The 27,472-nt window shown below is 42.1% G+C and overlaps 3 protein-coding genes and 1 long non-coding RNA gene across 8 annotated transcripts; 2 read left to right on the plus strand and 2 right to left on the minus strand.

Annotated features, from left to right (window-relative positions):
- The first annotated feature begins 2,710 nt into the window (after positions 1–2,710).
- LOC112589318 (uncharacterized) lies at positions 2,711–3,256 on the plus strand. Its single transcript, XM_025302096.1, has one exon. It carries the CDS (start codon positions 2,711–2,713, stop codon positions 3,254–3,256), a length of 546 nt encoding a protein of 181 aa, XP_025157881.1.
- A 13,730-nt stretch (positions 3,257–16,986) lies between these two features.
- LOC112589320 (uncharacterized) lies at positions 16,987–18,004 on the minus strand. The gene is made up of 3 exons (XR_003113453.1): positions 17,859–18,004; positions 17,461–17,777; positions 16,987–17,109 (listed from the first exon to the last, which is right to left on the minus strand). It is a non-coding gene; the product is annotated as an uncharacterized LOC112589320 (long non-coding RNA).
- Positions 18,005–19,751: 1,747 nt separating this feature from the next.
- Positions 19,752–23,559, plus strand: LOC105191464 (uncharacterized). Of its 4 annotated transcripts, XM_025302100.1 has the most exons (8): positions 19,752–19,863; positions 19,937–20,437; positions 20,509–20,634; positions 21,054–21,065; positions 21,952–21,993; positions 22,378–22,445; positions 22,509–22,712; positions 23,434–23,559. In XM_025302100.1, the coding sequence occupies exons 2-8, from the start codon at positions 20,023–20,025 to the stop codon at positions 23,515–23,517; spliced, it is 951 nt and encodes a 316-aa protein (XP_025157885.1). In that variant the 5' UTR covers positions 19,752–19,863; positions 19,937–20,022; the 3' UTR covers positions 23,518–23,559. The 4 variants fall into 4 exon arrangements, with proteins under 4 accessions (XP_025157885.1, XP_025157884.1, XP_011153186.1 ...); XM_025302099.1 differs by lacking the exon at positions 19,752–19,863 and having other exon boundaries at positions 19,870–20,437; XM_011154884.3 differs by lacking the exons at positions 19,752–19,863; positions 21,054–21,065 and having other exon boundaries at positions 19,870–20,437.
- LOC105191465 (protein CNPPD1) lies at positions 23,318–27,420 on the minus strand. Of its 2 annotated transcripts, XM_011154889.3 has the most exons (6): positions 27,290–27,420; positions 27,112–27,175; positions 26,813–26,906; positions 25,862–26,064; positions 25,096–25,224; positions 23,318–24,811 (listed from the first exon to the last, which is right to left on the minus strand). In XM_011154889.3, exons 2-6 carry the CDS (start codon positions 27,151–27,153, stop codon positions 24,011–24,013), a joined length of 1,269 nt encoding a protein of 422 aa, XP_011153191.1. In that variant the 5' UTR covers positions 27,154–27,175; positions 27,290–27,420; the 3' UTR covers positions 23,318–24,010. The 2 variants fall into 2 exon arrangements, with proteins under 2 accessions (XP_011153191.1, XP_011153189.1); XM_011154887.3 differs by having other exon boundaries at positions 27,112–27,420.
- Positions 27,421–27,472: the final 52 nt, after the last annotated feature.

A 27,472-nucleotide genomic window follows, 5' to 3' on the forward strand; every position in this document is an offset into this window, starting at 1 on the left:
GGTAAGGGGGGTTTAGAGGTGGTAGGAGATCGACATTGCGGTGCCACCTCCCCGCCCCCTGGGGAGGAAGAGCTAGCTGGCCCCAGTGGATTAGCCACTAGGGTGCGGCCAACAAATGAGGGTCGACCGCCCTCGGGGAGACACTCCTCCGACCGCGGAGGTGGCGAGGTGAGCTCGCCGGGCAGGCCAAAGCGAGCAGCCACCCAACGTGGGACCATTGGAGCAAAGGGGACCGGGGGTCTTAACACCATACTGACTGATAAACCCGGCCCCCGCTGTTCCAAAAATAGGAGCAACGAACCCCTCCTTGAGGGGAGTCGGGATGCGGGAGCTTCGGGACCTGCGGGGGCTAAGGGGGCGTCGAAGGGGGCTACCGGTGGACTGGTGGTCTTCTCCGATGTCCTGCTCTTGCAGGGGTCGAGGATCCCCGTATCTCGATTGAGAGACGGCCCGAAGAAGAGGACGAGAGAGCAAGCGAGCACAAGCAGCAGCAACAGCAGTGCCTCCTGCGTTATCACGACAGGGCCGCCACTCGAGCCGGTGAAGAGGGGTCGCGGCAGACCCGTGGTCACCGGTGCGGGCGTCGGCATAAGGGAGAAGAAGGCGGCAGCAGAGGAGAAGAGGAAAGAAGCGGAGCAGGCCAGGCTGGAACAGGAGGTACAAGCCATCCTGGACGCAGGCATATTCCGATCCCTGAGGGACAAGCGCCCAATGGAGGAGATTTTTAAGGACAGCGCCGCGAAAGGATTGCTGAAGGAGGCCAAGGTGAGCGAGCTGGCCTCGGAGGTCGGTCGAGCCCTCGGCACGATTCGACTAGTCTCACGAAGGTCCAATACCTTAAAGGGGACCTTCGTGGGGGCGTTGAATCGTGCCGTAGAGATCTCCGAGGCCGTGCTCGCCACCTTGATGGCCAGGGTGGCAAGCAGAGAGGGTGAGGGAGATATCACCCTGGCCGAGAAGGAGGCGGCGGATCTTCGCGAAGAACTTAGAAAGACGAAGGTGGAGAATAGGCGGCTGGCGGAGGAGCTGGAATCGGCGAAGCGACAAGTCGTTTCGTCGATTCCGAAGACTCCTCCGGCGGCTGCCTCTTCTCCATCACACCGGTCAACAGGCAGCAGGAGGCTCTCCTACGCGGAGGCGGCGGGGGGCTCGTCGTCCTCGGTTGCCTCAAGCGAGGAATTGGAAAGGGGCAGGAAGGAGCGGGAGAAGAGAAGAAACGAGGAGGAGGAAAAAGAAGAGGAGGATAGACTCTTCTTCCGCTTCCGCATCCATTAGGACGGCGGGAAAGGAAAGGGTGTCTTTAGATGCCCCGCCGATACTCGACGACGTCATGCAGATGACCAATGAGGCTTCACCCCCTCTGGAAAAGGTCAAAGGGGCGGTTAAGGAACTGGACGCAGATATGCTGGCCCGGTTCCCGGACTGCGGCTGCGGAGCGGGGGTTAATAGGCTTTTAGCCGTTATCAACCGCCTCGCGGCTGCTAGTCCGGGAGGCGAGACAGCTGCGGCGGTGGGGATCTCACCTATCCGTCCCATGGGAACAGGGAAGGAGGAGAAAGGAAAGGCCCCTGCTAGGAAAGAGAGGACAGTCCTGGAGGCATCTAAGGGGCAGGGCAAGAAAGAAAGGAAGAAAAGGAACAAAGAAAGGAGGAAAGCCAGGGCCAGGCTTCAAAAGGAGGAAGAGGAGAAGAGGGTCCGAGAGGGAGGAAGAGGAGTCGCGGCCAAGGACCTGCTGAAAGCAGGTTTGGACACATCCCAGAAGGCGTTAGGGTGGGCGCTCCACCTCGGCCAGGAGCCGACGGAAACCTGGTCCCAGGTGGTAGGCAGGAAGGAGCAGAAGAAGAAGAATAAGGAGGAGAAGAGGATGAACGGCCCGGTTGGCCGAGTAACCCCTCCTCCAAAGGCCGGATCCGGGGGAAGGGGGGCCGCAGTGGCCGGACGAGGCAGACCTAAGCCGCCGCGCTCGGCGGCCGTCACGATTACATGCCCCGAAGGGAAATACGTCGATTTTATGGCGGAGGCCAGGCGCCGCATTATTCCTGAGGATCGGTACGTCCCTAAAGGACCCGCCGGGCCCTGAGCGGGGCGATGTTAGTTGAGGTGCCTGGCCTCGACGTCGGGGCTTCCGCCGACCGGCTTGCGGACGAGCTCCGTAAGCTGGCGGCGGAGGCGGGCCCCGGTTTTCGCGTCCAGAGGCCGGTAAAGGTTGCGGCATTGCGACTGGCTGGCCTGGACGCGACAACCGGGGCCGACGAAGTGACGGCCGCCGTTGTCCGCGCTGGGAGATGCTCACCCGAGGAAATATCCCCGGGTGAGATGAGCGTCACCCAACGCGGGACGGACGCATTAGTGGTGCGGTGTCCGCTGGCGGTGGCCGCAAAGGTCGCCGCCGCGGAACGGGTCCACGTTGGGTGGACCCGTGCCGGGGTGACGGCGCTGCCCGCTCGCGCGGTTTTGTACTTCCGATGCTTACTACCGGGGCACGTGCGCGAGCGGTGCACCAGCGCCGTCGACTGCAGCGACCTCTGCTATCGCTGCGGTAACCCCGGCCACCGCGCCAAGGAGTGCGAGCGGGCGGCAAAATGCCCCGTCTGCGCCGAGGCGGGCAGGCCCTCCGGTCATAAGATCGGAGGGCCTGCCTGCGGCCCCCCCCCGGGGGAAGAAAAATAAGAAGAAGAAGAAAGGAGGACCGGGAGGGGAGGGGGGCGAGATGGTGACGGGAACTCGGGAGGTCGTCGCCGACACGCCTGCCCATCCGATACCGGAACAACCAAAGGAAGGAGAAGAGACCTCTTCCCCAAGGATGGACCAGGGTGTGGGGGCAGCGGAAGCGCCGTTACTCACTCTGGAGGAAAACCTGGAGGACCAACAGTCCAGCCAGCTTGACTGGGAACCAGAAGCTGTGGAAGGATGGAAGGAGGTACCACCAACAGTAGCCGGAAGGAAGAGGAAGGAAAGAGAGAATCTGGACCCTCGGACGGAGAACACTGAGAAGGAGGACTCCAAGGTGAGGAGGGTGGAGCCCATGAGCCCACCCCCAACGACCCTAGAAGAAGGGGAGATGGAGGGAACGCCACCCCCATCTTCCCAGGTTGCCGATTCCTCCTCGTACTCCCGAGACGAGGAACCCGCACAGGCAGGGACCCCCGACACTCCACGGAGGTATCCGTTAAAGAGGCCACCACGGCCGAAGTCTCCCCCGGGAAATCCGAGACGGTCCAACCGTCGGAGGAGGATCTGGGGGGGACTGAAGTAGGCAGCCCGGAGGAGGCGTGAACGGCTTAGCCTTCACGCCACTCCGGGTCCTACAGGCCAACGTCGGCCACGGCACTCGAGCTCAGGACCTCTGCATGCAGAGGACGACTGAGCTGGGTGCCGGGCTGGCGGTGGTCACCGAGCCGCTCTGGATCCCGGTTTGTAGTCCGAACTGGTTCGGTGGTCCGGATGGCTCGGTGGCCCTGGTGGCAAACCCTGTAACGGGGGCCCCACCCTGTACATTCAGGGAATCGGGGCCCTCGTACGTGGCAGTTGACTGGGGGCCCATCACGGTGGTGGGGATATATCTTCCCCACCGCAGAAACAGAGCCGGTCTCGGTCGTTCCGCCCCGATTAAGGCGGTCCTGGACAGGGTCAGGGAATTGGTGCGAAAGTGCCATCCCCGACCAGTCATAATTGCCGGGGACTTCAATGCCCACTCGGATGGGTGGGGTTGCAGTCCCCGGCAACAGGACCGCCGGGGGGACACTGTGATCGGCTGGGCGGCGGGACTGGGCCTCATCCTGATGAATGAGGGCTCAGAGAGCACCTGCGTGCGGCCGAGGGGGGCGGTGCCTCGGTCATTGATTTGACCTGGGCGATCCCCTCGGCCGCGGGGTTTTCCAGGAATGGAAGGTGGAGGCGGAGGGGGAGACACTGTCTGATCACAGATACATAGTGTGGACCCTCCGCCTCTCCAGACCCCAGCAGGTGCTCATCCGCCGTCCTGGGGAGAGGGAACCCCCTCTCCCCAAAAGATGGGCCCTTAATCAACTGGACGCGGATAGGTTTCAGGCGGCAGCCCTTGCGGCATCCTGGCACCTCGGGGAGGTGCCAGGGGGGTGGGAAAACCCCGACCCCTGCAAAGGGGCCGAGGAAATAGTGGGCATCGTGACGTCGTGTTGCGACGTCGCGATGCCCCGATCTCGCCGCCCCCGCTCTCGCCGGGCCACGTATTGGTAGAGCCAGGAGCTGGAACGGCTACGGAGCTCCGCCACGGCGGCCAGGAGGCTGCTGATGCGGGCCCGGCGGGATGGTGGGGATGTCGCAGGGACAAGAGGGGACTATTTCCGAGCGAGGAAGGCCCTGAAAGCCGCCATCGCCGAGGCGAAACGAGCGACCTGGGAGCAATTGGTGAGCTCCCTGGACGACGATCCGTGGGGGCGCCCTTACAAAAGGGTGACCGGGAAGGTCCGCCCTTGGGCGCCCCCACCGACCGAACAAATGGACCGCCGGACCCTCAGCGGGCTCCTGGATGCCCTCTTCCCGAGGGCAGAAGGGGGCCCACCCGTGATGCCTCCTTCGGAAATGGGGGAGGGAGATTGGGATGAGGGTCTGAAGGTCAGTCCAGAGGAGCTCGCCAGGGCCAGGAAGAGGCTCGGGGTCAAGGGTAAAGCCCCTGGCTCCGACGGGATTCCTGGCCGCGCCTGGGCCCTCGCACTCGACGAGGGAAACCTATTCGCGGCCACGCGCAGGGTTTTAAGCGGATGCCTCAGGGAGGGGTATTCCCCCCCAGAGTGGAGGAGGGCTAAATTGGTCCTCCTTCCCAAGGAGAGCAAAGCACCCGGCAGTGCGTCGGCCTATAGGCCGATATGCCTGCTGGACGAGGCGGGCAAGTTGCTCGAGCGCATCATTGCCGACCGCCTCGTCCAGCATCTGTCCTCGGAGGGGCCGGACCTCCACGATCGCCAATTCGGGTTCAGGCCCGGGAGATCGACGCTGGACGCGATCCAGTGTCTCCGGGGCCTGACCCGGGTGGTCGTGGAGGGGGACGGCGGGGTGTTGTTGGCGGTGTCCTTGGACATTAAGAACGCCTTCAACACCCTACCGTGGCCGGAGATAGGACGGGCGCTCGTGTATCACGGCGTGCCCGCCTATCCTCGCATCCTCGCGGCCTACTTCGGGGACAGGGACCTCGCCTTCCCGGTGGAGGGCGGGGTCCAAGGCCGGAGCACGATGGAGCGCGGTGTTCCGCAGGAGTCTGTTCTGGGCCCCCTGCTTTGGAACATCGTGTTCGACCGGGTGCTAAGAACTCCGCTCTCCCCGGGCTGCCACGTCATCTGCTACGCAGATGACACTTTAGTGGAGGCCGGGGGGGAGAACTGGGGGGAAGCCCGCATCCGCGCGGAGGCGGCACTGGCATCGGTGGTGGGCACCATAAAGGACCTGGGCCTTTCGGTGGCGCCCCAGAAGATCGAGGCCGTATACTTTTACGGCCGAGGTCAAGGGGCGCCCCCGGAGACCCAGGTCCTTGTGGATGGCGTCCACGTCCACGTCGGGCCGACGATTAAATATCTCGGCCTGACGTTGGACAGCCGTTGGAGTTTCGGGCCCCATTTCGGGAACCTGGCCCCCCGGGTGCGCAAAGCAGGCTTAGCGGTGGCCAGCCTTATGCGCGTCCAGGGGGCCCAGGATGGATGGCACGCCGCCTGTATGTCACGGCCGTACTCTCGATCGCTCTTTACGGGGCGCCCAGCCTCTTGGTCTGCCGAAGGGGAAAGCGCTCCCTCCGGCAGGCCTTGAGGCCAGTGTTAATAAGGGCGATCCGGGGGTATAGGACCGTGGCATACATGGCGGCGACCACCCTGGCCGGCGTCCCTCCCGTGGAGCTCCTCGCTGAAGAGAGATCACTCCTTTATTGGCGGGTGAAGGAGCTCCGCGCGGAGGGGACGCTCAGGGCCAGGGATCTCAGGGGCCTGAAACTCCAGGCCAGGGACCGGACCCTTCGGAAATGGAAGGACGAGTTGTCCGATCCGAGGGGGTCCGGTCTCAAGACGGCCGCGGCTGTCCGCCCCTGCCTGTCTGAGGTGACGGGCAGGAGGGGACGTGGAATGACCTTCCACCTGGTGCAGATGCTGACCGGGCATGGTTGCTTCGGTCGGTATCTGCACCAGATAAGAAAGGAGCCCACCACTCGGTGCCACCACTGCCCCATACTCGAGGACACGGCGCACCATACCCTGTCCGCATGCTCCGCATGGGACGGGGAGCGCCGTGCCCTCGAGGGGGCGGTGGGGTGCCGAAGGGGGAAGCTCTCGCTCCCGCGCATGGTCAAGGCCATGTGCGGGAGCGAGGCAGTGTGGGACGCAGCGGCCTCCGTCTGCAGAGAGGTCATCTCGCAGAAGGAGGCCGCGGAGTGGGGTCGTCGACCGGGAGTGCGTCGCAGGGGGCGACGCACCGGTCGACGATGCCCAAGAGGAGGAATCGGCAGCGGGCCCGAGGTGGCGTCGGCCGAGGAGGACTCACCTGTCCAAAGGGACGGGACGGGGACTCCTCGGCCGCCTCGGGCTCGCCACCGACCGGGCGGGGGGGACTAGGTTTCCCTAGATCCCCCCCGCGAGGTCGGATAGGTAGGGAAAGGGGGAGTGGTGTCCCGGTTGGGGCCGGGCCCACTCCCCCAAACCCTCCCCCCCTAACAAAAGGGGGGGAAGGGTAAAGGAGGAGGGGTGGATGTCCCCTTCCTCCTAATAGGCGTGACCAGAAGGCCAACCGGTAGGGCAACCCACCGGGGACCGCGCCCTGGACTCCCTCAGTGGGACAGGGCGCGGTGCATTGATGGCGTGGGGCTCCCGGAGAGCCCTGGGGGCTGGGGGGCTGGAGAGGGAATGCGGGAGCAGTTCCCCCAACTTCCCACCCAACGGCCCGACAGGTAGACATCCCGCAGAGGTTTTAGTCGGTAAGAGTCCGACATAACCCCCTCCCCCCCAAGGGGAGGGGGTATCCATGATGGATTTCCCCTGCGTCACCAAAAAAAAAAAAAAAAGTTGATCCCCCCCAAAATTGCTTTACTTTTGTTACATAACGTAAGCAAACATATGTAAACAAACTGACTTGCTAATTAATATCGCAGTGTAACAGTACGAGCCTTTAGATATAGGCGATGACTTGTTTACTTAAGTTTGCTTACGTTATGTAACAAAAGTATCAAAAAGTAGCAAAAACTTTTTCTTAAAATATATATCATAAGCAGCATATATAACTTAGAATGCTCCTTCTTGAAAGTGAAATTACGGGGAATGGTAAATCGGAAATGAGTAGTTATGATTAATATACTTGTAATAATGTAATAAAAGAGAATGTAATATATTATAATTTATTTTTATTTCCTCCAATTTTATATATTTTTCATTCTTAATCTTTGTTCATCATATTCGTTAACTAAAGGTCCAAAAAATAATATATATTTGTTTAATATATGAACGATAAAGTAAAGAAAATGAAAAAAAGTGTTAATGTATTTTATAATTTCATCGTATTAAGACTGATAAAAAAACAATCCAATCAACGTAACATTTCTCTTATAACTATTTTCAAACATTCTAATACAATAATAAATTTATTTTAGATCAATGCGGATATTGACTTTTGGCCACATTTAGAAATATTCTAGCCCACTGCGTGTGGCCGCGGAGCCGCTAGGCTGAAATTTGCTATCACTGATTATGATCGCCTTGTTGCGCGTTGACAAGGAAAGAGTCGGGGCCGTCCTTCATTGATTTTGATGAGCATTGGATATTTTATAGAGCATCAAAAAGCATTAGATACGTATTCTTTTATGTGCTTATCTCGATGTTTAGAGGTCGAAATTGTTTGAAAAAAACGGACTTTTTCGTTTTTATTTAATATTTCTTAAAATATGAAGTATATGAAAAAGTCTTTCAGACAAAAGTTTTATAGTATTTTATACTCTTTCCACCGGTCTATTCAAATGTTTCAAAATGCAATATTTTACCCCCTCCTCCTCCCTCCTCTCCATTACCTTTGCAAATTTTTGAGTTTTTATAAGGACAAAAATTTAAGAGCGTTTAATATCAAATCCATCGATATACAGACTGTCTTAAAAATACCGGACCTCCCGAATAATTTTGCAGGATTAAGTTTTCATGAAAAACTTTAAATACAAAAGTTGTAGAAAATTGAGCAACGGACTCGATGGTGACCTTGAATTTGATCTTGGCCATGACCTTCAAGGTCATTTGGAAGTCAACTTGAAAAATTTAAATAGGAACCCCTATTTTTTATTACACTATTTTTCTCTACCAATTAATTTGAACAACTGTTGTCTAAGACATTTTTTTATTTGCCTAATATTTGTTGAGATATTTGAGGAAAAACTAGATAACTTTTTCAATATTTAACTTACGATATCTTGCTATTTGTCGAAAGAAAAAGTGGTACTAGACTTTCTTGCTTTATTTAGTCTCAAGAATATATTATTATAATATGCTCTAACTTTTGTTAATTTAATAATTTTGAAATTTCCAAAGGTCGATAAGTTAGGGCACTATTATAATAATATATTCTTGATAATAAATAAAATATAAAAGTCTAATACTATTTTTTCTTTCGTCGAATTGTTACCGAGATATCGTAAATTAAATGTTGAAAGTTATCAAGTTTTCCTTAAATATTTCAAGAAATATTAAGGAAATAAAAAATAATTCAGACAAAAGTTGTTAAAATTTATTGGTAGAAAAAGAAGATATAATGAAAAATTGAGCTTTCTATTAAAAAAAATTAAATTGACCTTCAACTGACCTTGAAAATACCCTCCAAATAAAAAACTGATAATGCCAGTCTCTTTCCCCTTCGAAATCATGGAACACATGTTTTAGCTTATTTTCATCTTTCATAGTTTTCGAGATTTTTTACCTGTTACGTTTGAAATTTAACATATATATATAGTGCTAACAACGTGCCTACAACCCTGTACAAAATGCTTCAGTATGCTTACAAATATACAAGATCTATTTTGACATGCCTACAACTTCGATATTTCGGCCAGCGCCTCAATTCGTATACTCATTTAGTCATTGCCCTTTTGTTGTGTCATTCAGTTTTTGTGCTTTTATACAAGAAGACTCTTCCGAACTTTTGCAGGACTGTAAATCTTGTATATAGCATTATACGGCTGCGGAACTAATTATAAAAAACTTATATTCAACTTGAACGTAGCATCTTACAAGAGAAAGGTCTGACGTGTAAATATAATTTTTAACTGCATCTCGTAGCGATAAATATTCATGCACATTAGTATTAAGTAAAAGTATAATGAGCAAGAAAATTTTGTTCGCGAGAAAATGAAAAATAAAAATTCAGAAGGCCTTATAACCAATTTAAATAAAGCGTTCAAGGAGCGTGTGGAGGAGCGGGAAGGCATGTCTGTGAAGTTAACACGTCAAACTATCAATATGAAAAAAACAAGTAGAGTTCTAATAGCGCTTCTGATAGTTCTACAGTTTCTCTATAACGAAAAAAAAAAATAGTTCTGCAACAATACACCCAAAAAATAAAAAATAAGAGTACAACGTGCTAGGTTCGCACAGTTACCACGTCGCTTCTTTCTCTAACGTACAAGAAGCAATCAAAATTGCACTATCCGTAGATTTTTATCCAAAAAATGAGTTTTTTCCCACTGTGCGCCGTTCCGCCCTTAGCGGCCGAGGCGACGATCACGGGCCGCTAAGGTCCGTCGCTATATAAGAAATCAGCTGGAGCGCATCTTTGTGTCATATTATCATTAAACACACATAAACATATATATTTTAAAGTAATTATTAAATGAGGAAAAAATTTTAATGATTTCCCGATAATAGTTGTCGCGAGCATTTTTGGTCTGTCCGTGTAGCCGCCGCAGCGTATATGTCATTGACCGGCCGGTCATCCTCACGTACCGCTTACGCATCGCGCGATATCGATATCGTCGTTAGGTCTAAGAAGTTCGGCGGCTCCTTTTAGTTTTAGATCATCAAAATACAAGTGCAAAAATATAGAACGGCGAGGATTTGTAACCGTAGTAAGTCAGGATGACATTTAACCCTTTGTGGTCGATGCCGCCACAGTGGCGGCATTCGCAAGTCGTCATAGAAGTCGGTGCCGCCAGGCTGGCATTCATGATCGCCTGGCGCGCGGCACGGCGAACAAGGCTAGCGATAATGAAAGAAAACTATCCTCCTGATGCTAGATTCAAATGTTTAGATCAACTTACAGATATTAATGTTTATCGATCTCTTTGAAATCTGCAAAGGGTTAATCAATTTTATTAATTTCATTAATAGAATAAAAATGCGTATCCTTGTACTTCGTGTGCGTACTCTTATCTCATAGGTTGTCCAAGAGTATGCATTTGCAGCATTTCATATTGTTAATTATTTGAAGCACTATTAATTCAATTATATCAATTTCAATTTTTAGTAGTGTCAGTACACAGCAGATAACACTTCATATTCAGTGTCAGTTTGGAATAAGTATGTCGTATCGTTACAAATTGTATAGTGTACAATTAATTAAATGTAAAAAATGCGTACTATTATCCGCATTTTCTCTATATAGAAAATTATTATTGCAGAAAGATCTACCTGTATTAAGTATCCATGTATTATATCTTGCATCCTTTTGCATTGGGAATTTGAATAATCGTTTTCCAGTTGATTTTCCATTCTGACAATCTTTATACATGTACCTGTTATAAAAGCTATCTTCTGGAGTCAACATAGTCTTTATATTTTTATTTGCAATGCAGTGCAAAAAATAATTTTAGATATGTGAGAAAAATATGTAAAAAGTAAGAAACTAAAAATGACAGAATAAAGAGAAAAATGGAAAAAGGAAAAAAAGCAACACGTAAAAAGAAAGAAAAGAATGAATAACTGAACCAATACAATGAAGTATACACACCAATACAGGCGTATACAAATATATTTATTAATAATGGTATTGGGCAAAAAACCGTAATACGTGTTGCAAAAGAGACAGATCACGTAGATCTGAGAGATCATTTAGAAACAAATGTAAAACACTAATCTCACGAAGGAAAAAAAGACTGCAGCTCAGGTCAAAATACTTATCACAAAGCACGAATGGCGAAGCATCGCTATGACAAACGTTATTATGAACCTCGCGACGCAGATTGACTATTCTCGGCGACAGAGTCGCTAAACAGCAGTGCTGTAGCGCTTCTTTTGTTTCAAATCGTCAAGGGAATGATAAAAACAACGCTTGTAAAGTTTATTGACAACTTTTATACAAGTTAACTGTAGTGAAAAAAGTTGTGTTAATGTAAGTAACTCGTGCATGAATTCACATGACATAAATTATTTGGATTCGACATGGATAGCTTTTACAACGTATGTATTTTGTCGTTGTTTATACCGTGCTCCTATACGATTTATTTGTTTCAGAAAACGCGTGTACGTACGCGCAATCATAAACAATCCGCAGCTATGTGCCTAGCGTGCTGCATATGTTTTCCAGTTAGTTGGTGTCAGTAGATGTCAGTTGCTTAGTAGGTGTTAGACAGTGCATATGCGAGGATGTCGGCGAATGAGGTAAATATATATTTAACCGTTAAATATTAATTATATATATATATTATAAATGCTTTTTTATAACAAATATGTTTCATAAATTATTTCAGCACGAGCTTAATACGATGACGACGACGACCGCCACAACGGTCACGACGCCCGCGACAGCCACGACGGCTACGATGGCGGTGTCTGAAAAAATTACCGGGGCGACATCGACGACGGCAGCGATGGCCACGACGGCGACCGAGCCAATAACGTTAACAGTAAGTATAAAAATCTACGAGGGCAGTCTGAAAAGTTCTTGGCATAACAATGAAAGAAAATTTTTTTTGTCCTGAAATATGTTTTTCAATATAATCTCCTAAAACTTCAATATATTTATTCCAACGTTTTTCCAATAATTCAATATCATCATTAAAATGTGATTCCGGAAGGTTCTTTTCGCTCTGGTGTATAGTGATGAATTCAAGTTTCATCAACAGTTATAAAACGACGCTTGAAATCCATTTTATTTTGCTTAAAACGTGCCAAACACGCTTGAGAAATATGCATTCGAATGTATTTTTGGTCAATTGTTAGCAAATGCGGCACCCATCTTGCACGAAGCTTTTTCAACTGCTGCTACTACTCGAATGACTTAACAGGTCGAATAAAATTTTACATGGGTCTATATCAGGGATGCCACTTTCCAATACAATTATAGTTTGACAGTTTCTAATGCTATGTATGTGTCAGGTCGAGAACTTTCCAGACTGCCTACATATACCAGTGTCGGTAATTCCTTTCCGGTTTTTTCGCTAAAGAAAACACGTTATTTACAATGGATAGTTAAAATTTATTTATTCAAAGTATTGGCCATTTGATTCTATACATTTTGCCCATCTCTCAGGCAATTTATGGATGCCATTCCAAAAGAACTGTTTCTTTGAGCTAAACATTCATCGAACCATTTTTTAACTTGTTCGAAATCGGCGAAGTACTGCTCTGCAAGCGCGTGCCCCATCGATGCGAAAAGGTGGTAGTCGGATGGAGCCAGGTCTGGAGAGTACGGCGGGTGCGATAAAATTTCCCATTCAAGTGATTTCAACACTTCTTTGACTGGTTTTGCTGTATGAGACGGCGCGTTGTCATGCTGCAAAATCACCTTGTCATGTCTTTGAGCATATTGTGGACGTTTTTCGATCAATGCACAGTTCAAATTGATCATTTGTTGTTGGTAGCGATCAGTATTAACTGTTTCTCCAGGTTTCAACAGTTCATAATATACGACACCAACCTGGTCCCACCAGACACAGAGCATGGTCTTGCGACCAAAGCGATTTGGCCTTACAGTCGATGGGCCACCTTCGCCAGGTGATAACCATGATTTTTTTCGCTTGGGATTTTCGAAATAAATCCATTTTTCATCACCCGTTACTATTCGATGCAGAAATGACTTCCTTTCATACCTTTGAAGCAGCATTTCACTGACGATTTTTCGATTTTCCAATTGCCTGTCATTCAATTCATGTGGCACCCATCTTCCATCTTTTGGATCTTTCCCATCGCTTGTAATCGTTCACAAATTGCTACTCGGCTCACATTCAACTTTTCTGCCAATTGTTTTTGAGTTTGTGTTGGGTCTTCCAATAACTCCTGCAATTCCGCATCTTCAAACGTTTTCGGCCTACCAGGACGTTTTTTGTCTTGAACGTTGAAATCACCACATTTGAATTGTCGAAACCACGTTTCACATGTTCTTATGGTTGGAGCATGCTCACCGTAAGTCTCTACCAGCAAACGATGACTTTCAGCGGCTTTTTTCCTTTGATTAAACAAGAAAAGTAATGCATGCCGCAAATGCACGTTTTCAGGCACAAAACTCGACATTTTCAAAAAGTTATTAATCTATAACGCTATTATTTTGGCGGAACGTAACTTGTGTAGTTTTGAGGTTAATGTCAGTAGAATAAAATGACATATGTATCAAATCATAACATTGCATACTTATGGCTAGTGACATCTGTTACAAAAACCGGAAAGTAATTACCGACATACCTGGTATATGTCTAAAGCCCAGTTCCACAACCTCTGTATAACTTTAACTACTGATTAAATGCCAATAGTAATTGTTTAATTCTGATTAATTCTTAACGTCAAATGCAATTGGTCAAGTCTAGTGAAATAACCAGCTGGTTAAGTTAACTAGAAGTTGTGGAACTGAGCCTAGACGCTAATCAATATCCAGTAAACATACTTGTCTAAAAGATGTGTAAAAGATTTATTTAAGACGTTTTTTACACATACAAGTCTAAAAATTGTCTTAAAAAAAGCTTTTAGACGTCTTTTAGACATGTATGTTTACTGAGTACATTATGTTAAATTGTAACTTCTTATTTAACTCTTTATTTTATATTTTAATATTGTCTTATTGTTACAGACTGCAGCATTACAAAATATTATTGAAGCAGCGGTGGTAGCTGCACTAGGAAGAGGAAGAGGAAGAGGAAGAGGAAGAAGGACAGGGAGAGGAAGAGGAAGAGGGACAGGGAGAGGAAGAGGAAGAAGGACAAGGAGAGGAAGAGGGAGAGGAGAATGGAGAGAAAGAGGAAGAGGAAGAGGAGAATGGAGAAGAAGAGGCAGAGGAATGCCCTATATAAATATTTATATGACGCAATAACAAATATATACACACGCACGCACGCACCATACACACACACACACACATACACACATAAAAGAAAATAAAAAATTGAAAATATAATATATTTCTTATATTTATTTCTTATAAAAGAAAATAAAAAATTGAAAATATAATATATTTCTTATATTTATTTCTTATCCTAAATAATTTCCTTTCCTAATTACGCGAAGCGCAGTGCGTGAAATATTCCAGCAAACACAATATTACATGTAACGTGGATTAGTTTTTTATATTATTTTTCTTATATATTGTTATTTATAACATTTCCTTAAAAGTATTATTTATGGTTGTGAAAATGACTTTTTTGTATACGGTATTTCAAATTCGATAATCTTATTTACAATTCTATCGAATAATTATTTTGCTCATCATATCTTGACTGTTATACATACTAAAAGAAAACTGATAAAGATCTTAGTTCATAACTATTATATAACATTTGTGTTATATAACAGTTATATTGTTGAATAGGAAATTACAACTAACATGCACATTATATGTAATATTGTGTTTGCTGGGATGATTCCTCCTGATGATATATATAATTTTTACTATATTCTGTGTAGTAGCTCAGATGAACCAAACTATTACAGACAAACCTCGTTACCGAACGACATTGACGTAGTTGACGGCTATTTTCTCAGGGGGCGTGTCGACGTAGTTAACGTCTATTTTCTCAGGGGGCGCGTCGAAAAATTTCTGAACCTTCGCTAATGGCCGCTCTCAGGTTTCTCTCTGGTCAGTTCTTCCGGCTTACAACTTACGACACGTATTGTAGAATGACCTTTACATTAGCCACGTTTACACCCATTGGTTGCGTTTAGAAAACAAAGCGTTCACTGAGCGCTTAGTAACTATTAGTCCTTATTGTTAGATCTTTACATTCAGATTCAGACCAATAACGTTGACGAATTACTCAACCGTTGTGTAACCGTTGTGTTTTCTGAACGCAGCCATTTACACCGTATACTTAAGCCAGCGGCACACGATGCTTGTTTTCGTGCTGAATTGCTTGCTGGATGAAAATACTGATTTCTGATTGGTGCATTTCCATCCATCTTCGGAAATGTACCAATCAGAACGCAGTATTTTCATCCAGCAAGCAATCCAGCACGAAAACAAGCACCGTGTGCTGCTGGCTTTAGGCCGCGGCCTATACCCCAAATTCGATATACCTAAATTATTTAGGCCGTCTGCTGTAAATACTTGGGCTGCGTTCCGATATTCACTGCTGCACCAGTACTGAAAATCTATAATATATGTGACATAAAGTATATATATTCAATACTGGCAGTGAATATCGGAACGCAGCCTTGATAGATAACCTCACCTAGCTTTAAGTCAGGTCTCGAATTTTAGTGACCTGACCTAAAATAGGACGTCTGCTTTTTCGGTATAAACACGCAACGCGATCTAAGAACTCGACCTAAAGTGCGTTCGAGCATAAAAGTTGATATTGGTGTGTAAAGATTTGTTTATGCATAAAGAAAAACAAATACATAAAGACCCATATTCAGAACATGCTTATAACTTGTTAGTGCGCTGTTAACTAATCAGTACCGCGATTCTGTATTTTTTTTTTTTTTTTTTATCGTAAAAAAAAAAAAAAAATAGCGATTCTGTAACTCGTTATTGGAGTTAACGACAGTTTCGTTATTGTTGCGCAGCTTTTATACGGTATACAAAAGCTGCGCAACGATAACGAAACTGTCGTTAACTCCAATAACGAGTTACAGAATCGCACCACTGAAGGCATATTGCGTGGCTTTTCATTGGTTAACAGCGCGCTAACATAGTTACAAGCGTGTTCTGAATATGGGCCAAAATGTCATGCAGCAGCGGTTCTCAACAAGATGAAAGTTCGTAAGTAATAATGTCTTTGCTAATGAAAGTAATATAAATAGAACTTCAAGGTATAAATTAACTTCAAAAATATTTTATTCAATAACTGTGAAAAGAAACGTAAAGGCTCTAATTGGACTGAAGAGGAAACAAGAACTTTTATTGCTATTTGTATTGAAAAGAGGATAATGCAAATAATGAATGGAAAACGCTTTAAGCACATAGATATCTATAACTCATTAGAGTCTTCGATGAAGGAGATAGGTTTTATAAAACGTGGTGCTCAAATGAAAATAAAATTAAAACATCTAAAAGAAATATATTTTAAGTGTAAAAGGAATAATAACATAAGTGGTGCTGCTCGTCAAACGTTTCTTTTTTATGATGAAATGGAACAACTACTTGGCGGAAGGCCATCAGCCCAAGCTAATGAAAATACTGATATAGATTCAAGTAATATTGTTCAAGGTATGAATAATCTTTTTGTTAAATTTATTTATTACTCATTTATAAAAGTAATAACATGCATTGTGATATAATTCTAGAAGAAAATGAGGAAGAAATATTTGAATTTAAAGATGATGTGAATACTGTAGCAAATTAAATAGAGAATAGTGAAAATATACCTATGATGAATAATATTCTATCCTCAAAAAAACAAAAAACAAGTCAGTATTATTAAGCATCTCATAAAAAAATTAAGTAAAAAATACATGAAAATTCGATGCTTATAACTATATAATATAGATTCTAATAATTTTAGTTTCTAGATAAGGCCACTTAAGGGGAGAAAACCCTTTAGACACTCGAAAATGAGTAATTTTTTATTAATTTTTTTGAAGGTGATAAAATAATCGCATCATTTTTAAATTTTGACATCATTTTATTACGGCTTTGAAGTATAGAAAACATATTTATTTTTTTTTTATAAAACAAAATGGCGGCTTCTTAGGGTATTCCTTTAGGTGTCTTTTGCGTGGCATCGAAAAGTGCTGCATTTGTCATATTTTTTCTATTGATCTGAAACAAAAAATTTTTGTTCGATTACTGACATGTGCAGGGGAAGGATAAACCTATAAAAATATAAAAAAGTATAAAATTAAAAATTAAGTAGGCTGTTTAATCAAATGTTCAAATTTTCGACAATTTTTTCGACGATTTTTACCCCAAAAAAGTAATTTATTTACGCAATATCTTTAAAACTTTAAGTACATCCTTCCGATAATAATATAGACAGAAACCTCCCAAAATTTCAGCCAAATCGATCAATAACTTTCTGAGCTACAGCACGAGCAGTTTTTGAAAATGCAGTTTCGAGATAATCGCGTTTAAAGTTCCAATACGATAAAATTATTAGTTTTAGTGACTTACCGATCAATCAGCGATTCCAGGCGCATATAATAAGCCTTCAGCTTCCTCGAAAAGCTGGTTATCTTCGATCTGCTGCTGTTTTCGGGCTGTACGAGCTGCTTTTGCCTCAAAAAGACTCATCTGGTTCTGTCTCGCTACTCGCGCCTCATCGGTGTTTTCAGCGAAAACTTTGGAGTAGGTGCCAACAATTATATTTAATTTGTTCATAACTCTGAGAATGGAGGCATAGCCTTCATTAAATATCCCAGCAGCAATGTAGGCTGAGATTTCAATTATTTTTAGTCCAGAATGCAGGTGCTTTGGAGCTAATCGCCAAACTGTCGCGTTAAAACTTTTATTAGCATATACAAAGGTATTGTGAATTATACAAAGGTATTATGAAAGAAAAGTTGCTCTACCCCAAGCGCTCCGGCTACTTGACTCGCCAGTTTACGGTATGCGGGCCCCGACGCTCTCGACTATGTGCGATAACTCCGTAAATATTGTTGTGTTCGAGCCACAAGGTTTGTGGCGGCGTCCGTTGTCCGTGAGCCTTAGGCATCTGATTTTGACAACTGAACAAAGATTGTCTGGACGACGGAAAATCGATAAGAAGTAAACAGCAGCTGACAGGGAGTCTCTGACCAGCTGTCATCGTAGACAGACGCGAGAATTGTAGATCAGAGAATTATTCTTGTTTGAAGCTTGAGTGAGCTGCGCTATATATAGTAAAGCTTGTTATTCTTACACGAGTGTTTTCATTTACCTGATAGTTGTCTTTAAACTGTGACTTGTGCGTAAATAGCTCATAAGTCTGAGTATAGACTCTAACTTCGATAGGACCATTGGGTCCTCGGAACGGGACGCCAATGAGGCCTTTAGAACAAAAGAGATAGTTTCTGAATTGGATTTTGAGAATTTTGCCAATAAATTCTTAGAATTAAGCAACATGAGAAAGCAACATGACTCGCGCAAGCGCGAGTGCGAGAGTGAGCGCAACACAGGGTTATTCAGCGAATTGTTTGCATCCGTACGAGAATCAAATAAAAGTTTCTAGAGGTTCTTACTCTGATAATCACAAACCTTATATTTAACGTTGGATTTGTATAACAACCTAGATATTTCTAGAAAAGATGTCCCTTGATCGTCACGGGGATTATTCTGAGCTTGAATTCTCCTTATTAGGACAAAAAAGGAGCTCGACTAGCAAAATCATAGAAGAATTTGGTTGTTGAAGAGTTCAATAATCTGTCCTTATTGACACCTGTTGGTTTCGTGACTTTAAACGGAGAATCGTTATCATCTGAAGTATTCTTTCTCTTTTTTTTCTCTACTTGCCCCTTGAGAGAGCAAGATCCTACGCCAGTGTTGGATTCTGCTGAGTACGGAGAACAATCCATGTCGTTGTTTCCAATGGTGTTACTAATCTTCTTCTTCTTATCGTTCTTTCTCATGTTGCTTAATTCTAAGAATTTATTGGCAAAATTCTCAAAATCCAATTCAGAAACTATCTCTTTTGTTCTAAAGGCCTCATTGGCGTCCCGTTCCGAGGACCCAATGGTCCTATCGAAGTTAGAGTCTATACTCAGACTTATGAGCTATTTACGCACAAGTCACAGTTTAAAGACAACTATGTACTTCAAACCAGCAAAACCCAGTAAGGGAAACCACAAGAATCCTATATAGCTTATGAAATTAACTCAATCACAAGCTCCTATTCTCTCCTGAGAAACTGCACTTGCAGTTGGCGATAATCAGAGGCTCTCTAGATTGTGTCTGCCTGCAGCTCCATCGATTGTGATTATGCGGAGCATAATCTACTGTTCTGTTTTATCCAAAATTGTAGCAAACACAATTCCGTATGCATTACATTTTTCTCAAACACTATTCTTTTTACACTGACTTCTAAGCTCATTTCTGTTACTTCAGTATTATTCTTTCATATTATGGCTAGTCCGGAAGCAAAAGCTTTTGCACGGATAAACTGCAGAACTTTTACAATTAATAAGTAAAGTTACAAGCTGACACAAAACATGGTAAAGAAACTGTAATTTTGTAATTTTTCATTAAATTTTACATAAAACTTTATCTTCCGGACTTCGTTATTATAAGTACTTTCGTTGTACAAAAGGATTTTCCAATCTGTCCAGCTAATAAAAAGAATAGTGTTTGAGAAGATTGAATCAATATGTCAGTAAAACAGACGACTCCAGGATCCCCTTAGGCCCAGTTCCACAACTTGCTTTAAACTCCGTTTAAAGCAAGTTGTGGAACTGGGCCTAAGGAAGTAAAGTGAGCAAAAACCGTGCACGCTTCGTCGTTACCGTCAGGACGGATGTAGTGTGCACACATTTTCTCAGGGGGGCGCAACGGAATTCAGCGGAAAAAGCGTCCTAACGTAATCGGCCCGGTGGCCGCTCTCAGGTTTGTCTCTGTTATAACTTATCGTTCCTTGTGAATCTTTGACGACCTATCTTATCGATGATACGATTCGTAGATATTTCTTCTCACTCATTGGATTCTGCCGGATAATATTTTTAGCCACGAAATAATTCCGAACGCGCAAGACTCCGCCAACAATCGATGAATTATTCTCCGTTCGTTATTAATAGCCTCAAGTTTTTCCGATTCAAGATGTGCATATTCGTAACAACGTTCAGTCAACGAGGGCTCATTTCGAAGGATATTGTGCGATTTTGCAGCAAGCAACCGCATTATCTTAATCGTAGCAAAATGTTATTAACGAATGTCATTCTGTCACGTCGATGTCTCATGTCATCGTGCATCACTGACATTTCGCGGATCTTGAGCACTCCCTCCGAAAGCTGTAGGACATTCTCTACCACGAAGATTCCAATCTCATTCAAAGATAACTCCGAAGCTTTGACAAAACAACGAGCAAATGAATTTATATCAAAACTCAACTCCGAGGAGCGTGCAATTTTCTTGGCAGCGTTAAATGAATCCAAATCTGAGGAGGATAAAGCTGGCTATAAAGGTAAATAGATTATGATTTCATTCTATTAAAACTACGAATAATATATTATAATAAAACTACATTCCTGTAAGGTCAACTGGCGGCTTTCCGATGGAGAAGCAAACTTGGTAGGCCTAGTAAAATTCCATCCCTGGGTGAGGTAGATCCTACAGGAACTTACTGTCCTGTGCCAGACGATTGGTTGAGTCGCAAGTATGGTAAGGATGCAATGTTTACTGTTTATTCAAACTATATACATCTTAACTTTTATTAGCTGGAGCAGAGACTACTGAAACAAAAATATGCAGTTCTATCTGAGAAAGAAAAGTCTTTGATAGGATGTAGAGTTTTGTTACATTCGCGAAAGTGTCATAAGCATTAACTTAGACTTATTACCTGTAGATCTCGCAAAATAAAATTAACATCCTCGACTGTTATTTAATGGTATCTTTGGATATAATGGAATCTTTTTCCTGCAATGCGATCTCCATGGATGTTATTCTGTAAGTTAAACTTACCTCATTCTCTTATTCTCTCTTTATCTCCCTTTCTCTCTTTCTCTGTCTGTTTTAATTACACTAATCCTCTCATCTTCTATTCTGATTCAACTTTTCGGATGTTTTACAGTCATCCACAGTGCTGCAGTTGGGTAATACTTTCGATACTTTTTTAGAATTCTCCTTCTACTTATAAAGCTTTATTGTGGGAATTTGTTTTAATTTTAAACTGAAGCAAATAGATGATTAAATTATAACTTTTCTCATCTCATTTTTCTTGTTATATCCTGACTTTCTGATCTTCAAGTATATAAGTTGTTTTACAGCTATATTATAAAATATAGTTTTAGAATATAGGTTTTAATCAAAATTGATAATAAACCACCGGATACATATGCTTATGTCTCTAATATATAATGTTCCTAATTGACATTTTTAATATGATATCTGTAATATTTTTGTCAAACTACAAAATCTTAAACTATTTATGAAATATCTTCTATGAAGTATGAAGCTTACTGAAGCTTATTTCAAATATTAGGGCGAATGTCATCTTATATCCTATAGTCAGTCCCTCCATGTACTAACAAGTATTAATCTTGATACTATTATATCATCTGGAAGCACAATTTCCTTCAGTTAAAGGAAATGTTCCAGAATCTTCGCACTTTGAGCTGAATTTCTTTCAAGCTTTAAATTAGTAGAATTAATTATTCAGTGATTTAGTTCTCACATGGAGAGTCAATTTTAAGATAAAATGAAAGAATTCTCTTCTATATTTTATACACATGAGCAAACTATGTATATCTTGAAAGATAAAATATCAAATTAGAAATTAAATTTGCAAAAGAATATGTTACTCTATTGCAATTTTCATCTTTCCAGGTATACAATGTTTGCATGTAATAGGTTAAATTATATGAAGAATAGGCCTTGTAGAGCATTTTAGTGCTTGCTAATTTTGTCAAACAATTATGTATATAATATCTGGCTGGACAGTTAACTTATAAATATATGTTGAACTTTTTCCCGTTGCAGTTGAAAACGTTGCAGAACCATCCACGAAAGAACTGATGCTAGGTATGCGTTAATTTTTCCATTAAACAATACAGCTAAAATGTATGTTATATAGATGTTACGGCAATACGCTTGTATCATAGTTTTTTTTTATTTTTTTTTATAAATCTTCATACACATGCGGTAGTGAAACTAATTATATATTTGTTTACCAACACAGTAATCGAGAAAAGTTAAATTTCGAATGCAAATATCCCATGAAAAATTTTTCATTCACTCATATTACACTGTACACGTTATTCACTCGTAGACAAACTTTATTTAATTTTATTTCAATAAAACCTGTTCACGAAATTCATATCACAATCATTACACAATTTATGTTTTACAGACTACCGGCGAAAATAAACATACGAACGAATAATCTCGCATATAATATTTTTGCAGTTGCGATCGCGAACGCAATTCCATTCGTCGGATTCGGTTTCCTCGACAACTTTATCATGATTGTTGCGGTATGTATTTTACGAACTCTCATTGTACTGTGTGTCGACTTCTAAAATTGCTCGATTTTTCAGGGCGATCAAATCGAGATGATGTTGAACATGAAATTTCCGATCTCAACCATGGCAGCGGCCGCGTTAGGTAACACAGTGTCCGATGTCATCGGAATTGGGTCGGTGCATTATGTTGAAGTGTTCGCCCAAAAAGTCGGCTTCGAAGCGCCGAAGTTAACACCAGCGCAATTGAGTCTACCCAGAACGCGGGTTGCCGCAAATGTGGTACGATTGTATCATCGTATTTTGTATCAAATTATCGCTAAATAATTTGAAAAACAAATGACTAAAAATTTCTGGAAATAATCAGGGCTGTAGGAGTCGCGATATTTAATTCTTTACTAAAAAGTTTCCTTGCAATTTTGTTGAGTCATCGTATCTTGCGAATTATTACTGACTTTTTTTTATTCACGAGGGGGAAATCCATCATGGATACCTCTGCCCCTTGGGGGAAGGTAGAGGTTATGCCGGACTCCTACCGACTAAAACCCCACTCAGGATGTCTATCATCAGGACATGTTGGGGAGGAGACGGGAAGAAACTTGTCGTTGCACTCTCCCTCCTTGCCTCCCCAGTCTGGGAGGTGGCGTGCCCGGCTAAGTTAGCCACGAGTTTGTAATTGTTATTATTGGGGAGAGAGAAGACACTCACCCTTTTTCCTAGCTCCCTGAGGGGCAATGGGGTCAATGAGATCAGGCCGCAATCTGATGTCCCCCTCCCTTTGTCCATCCAGTTATTACTGACTTCTGGATTATTTTAGGATAGGAGAAAGTCGAAAGTATTTAATTTTCAACATTCAATAATTTAACTTAATAAATACTTTTAATAAATAATATTCAATAAATTTGTATATTGAATTTGTACTGCATCGAATTTAATATATTTACGGAAGTTGTACATAATAATATTAACAGAGTCATATTAATTTTTTCTATTTAATGTACAGGGTCGAGTCATTGGAGTTACAATCGGATGTCTCCTTGGTATGACGCCTATACCGATAGCCGCGCTTTTTCGTAATGGTAGCTGAATTGTCTAAAAAAGAGAGAAGGGTAGTGGACGTTACATTCAAGAACTAGGAAACGATGATTAATCAATTCACACGTAAGAGGACCGCAACCGTCCTGCACCTGCAATAAGCGCTTTATTACAAAGTCCTCTGGATTTTTCATTTTTAACTGTTGCAATAACATGACTTACTTCAATTACGTGAATGTATTTAATGTATAAATGTATAGAATGTATTGAACAGAGTTTATGTAATAATTATGATTATTAATAGCCAGTTTTTTCAACAATTAGGGGAAATCTGGTTTGACATAAACTAATAACAACGTTGTTATAAATATATATATTATAAATATTCGATACAAGATAAATAATGAAAAAACGCGTCTATTGGCATCGAATGTTGCATAAAAAGTCGGTATAAAAATATATATATTTATACATTATAGGTTTACCACGGGCACGCGCACACGTATACGTATCCGTACCTAAATCTTTTCCCCGAAAGGCTTTGTCTAACGGTCGAACCGCCGACTTTGAACTAGAAGATCAATACTATTAACCGATTGCGAGAAAATTCTGTGACGTAAATTGTTTAATCCTATCCAATGTGTCGTCAGCCGATTCAGAATAGAATACAGCACTTTCTTGCAATACAACATAAAATTCTCCATATATCTTATCCTGTTGTTTTGCGTCGTATGGAGCAAAAATCTTGCGCCATTGGAAATTGACCTAGTATCATCAAACTTGGTGACCTGATTTGTGAGGTTCTTTGAGTCGGAATACTCTATCAACCAAGTCATCGTCGAGTTCAACCACCATTGCCAACTGGCATTGCTGTTATCGTTGTTGTTAGTGTCATCGACAAAATATTCGCTTTCATTTTGAATTTTTGCAACAATATCGTTCGCATCTTCGTAGTCGTCGAAGGAACAAGCATGCTCATCGCTCAACGTATAAGGCGCATTAATGAGTGCGTTCGACAAACTATTTCCACATGACATAATGTTTGTTTCGTTTAGGCTCACGATCTGCCACATCTGGATAAACCAAATTCCGTATAAAGTGACTATTTGAAGGACGAAAGTGCTTCCGAACATGATCATAACACAAACTATATAGGCCATCAGACAGGTACAGCAGACTAATGTAACGGAGCTCGCAATTGTGATCAGCTGCCTGGAATCCATGAGATAATACAACTCTGTATATGAACACCAACTTCGCTTCTGCACTTCCCGATAAGCTACTTCTTTCTCCAGTTGTCGTAGTCTTTCCCAAAATGTTTCTTCCCGTATAGACACCATCCAATTCTATAAATAATTTGAAAATTAATAGAACATCTTTCGCAAATAATAATAATGAGCTAATGTATGGTAATTAAGTCAACATAATCAGTATTGATTATAAATAATAATTTTCAATAATATAATGTCAATATGATTATATTCCAGTGAATTTAATATATAATTATAGAAATACTTATTTTCGCTTACTCAAGTATTAGCTTCGTTAATATTACTGTTATAGTATCGTTGAATAAATAAATAAATAATGTCAAAAGCTATAAATAAAAATTGTATCAAGTATCACTTACGACTGCTTTAAGAAAGTCCATTTCTAGTTGAATTGTTCTAGATAAAGTTATCCTTCCTGCAATTGCCCATGCTGCGTCCACGACTTCGTCTTCCGAACCGTCATCATGTAGATATTTACTAGCCACCATCTAAGAATTATCAATAAAATATTTTTTAAAATAAATGTGATATATACAGGATAACCTCAAACGTTCTGGCCAGACTTTGAAATTTTATAAGAAATTTAATTCCAAATATAATACTTCCTGTAAACATAATATATTGAAAAATTCTTTCTCAAAAAGTTAGCTAGTCCTAAATAACATGAGTATGGGTAACATCCAGCTACATGGCCCAGCCACTTGCCATGCTCTAACTACCTGCTGGCCACTTATACTATACAGCTCCCGAGACTGTACAGAACAGAAACTATTCCAATAATAAAATAAAGAATTACAACCTCTTCATACTAGATCGTATGGAGTTCTGTGCAATTATTACATAGTTGGACATTACTCATACTCATATTACTTAAAAATGACTAAGTTTTTAAGAAAGTATTTTTTGATAAATAGTGTTTATAAAAAATTGTTCAGAATTAAATTTCATATGTTAATATTAATTTCAATATTAATCTCAAAGTTTAGCCAGAATGCTTGAGACCACTTTGTACATATAAATTATAAGTAAGATATAGATTATAAAGTTAGCGATATTTTATAAGTTTAACTCCAACTTCAAAAAATTTTAATTTCAAAAATAAACAGCAATAATAAAAATAATTACCAAGGATATCAAAAATAGCTCTAATGGTGCTACTTCCTGAAGATATTTAGAATTACAGTTTTTCAGTCTTTGAATGTACAGCATAGCCAGCACAAGTGCACATGGGGAAGCACATATCGCATTAGATATCCTACTTGCTACTTCCACATCAAGTTTTTCTAATTGATGATTACTTGATTCTGTGAAGAACTCTGATGTCCTTTCTGAAAACATGAGAAAATATTAAATCACTATTATCCTATTATTTTTTAACATTTAATAGTTGGTTAAATATATTTTATTTAAAGAAACATTAATACAATAAAATATACTTAATTTGATTTCTGGGTTTGTGCCGTATCCATCTTGGATTTGTATTTCCGATATTTCATGAACATTCCAGAAACTTTGGATTTTTAAGTATTCTTCTTTCTTTAGAAAAAGAACTGAAGCAAAATGTTCACAAAACATTGGAAACAAATCCAAAATCCAAAATGGATGCAACAAACAACTTTAAAAACCAACTCAAAGATTTCTTTGTACCATTAAAGCCTAAAACATTGGCACAATAAGATGTGCTATTAACTTCATTAAAAACATGTTTAAACAATTTCGCAAACAAATATGCACACAATTTAAGCAATGAGCATATTGACCAACCTCAATCAATTATTCTACTTACAATTTAATAATAATCGACTATGATTTTTCAATTTTTATTGCTTATGTTGTTTTTGTATGCCACAGTTTTGATACTTTTAATATACAGATTAAGTGACTTTTATATTTGATAAAACTATTAAAACCAAGTTATTCTTTAGAAATTCAAAATCATAAAAAAAATGAAAGAAAAAAGGCCAATGAAATCTGAGTAGATTTCAGACAAGTTATCAGTACATTACTTTATTTATAGCTTCGAAGATGTTTTCTTTGGAAGATAATTAAAATCGATTAATATCTATATATACTAACCTATAACTGACAAAGACAAGTAATTATTCACAGGTACTGCAGGGTAATATAAGGTCTTCTTGATCCGATTCAAGAACTCAAAACTTCTCAGATCCTGTAATAAAATAAGGAATAAGTATCAAGAATTTTAATTCGCTAAGAAATAAAAATAGAGTTAACCTATCATTCAATAGTGTGATTATTTGAATGCTTTCATTTCAGTTTATTCCACTTTAACTTAATATTCTCACTAAAAATAGTGCTCGAGATAATTGAGTATATCGAAATGTTCGTAAAACAATCGATGTTTAATGAAATACCTGTATTTTTGCTGGCGTGTTCTCTGCATGTTGATTCTTCATGGTTGTTGAGTATTCACAAATACTAGAAAATTCTATATGAGGTTGCTGTACGAATACTGTATGGTTTCAAATAAATTACATTGATAGACGTAATACAAAAATTTGTAAAAAAAAAGTTACCACGAATTGTACTAACTGTATCTTATGCACATGTTACGTGCTCAATAATTTAGGTTAAATGAGATCACGTTCACGACGCCTCGTTATCACCATACGCGTCACTTATGAACTGTGGCCGCTGGCCGGTTGCACACAGAATGATAAGCCGGTTGCACACAGAATGGGGTAAGCCGATTGCACACAGGACGCGACCACTCTG

The sequence above is a fragment of the Harpegnathos saltator genome, unplaced genomic scaffold, assembly GCF_003227715.2.
Source record: "Harpegnathos saltator strain DR-91 unplaced genomic scaffold, Hsal_v8.6 scaffold468, whole genome shotgun sequence".
NCBI lineage: Eukaryota > Metazoa > Arthropoda > Insecta > Hymenoptera > Formicidae > Harpegnathos > Harpegnathos saltator.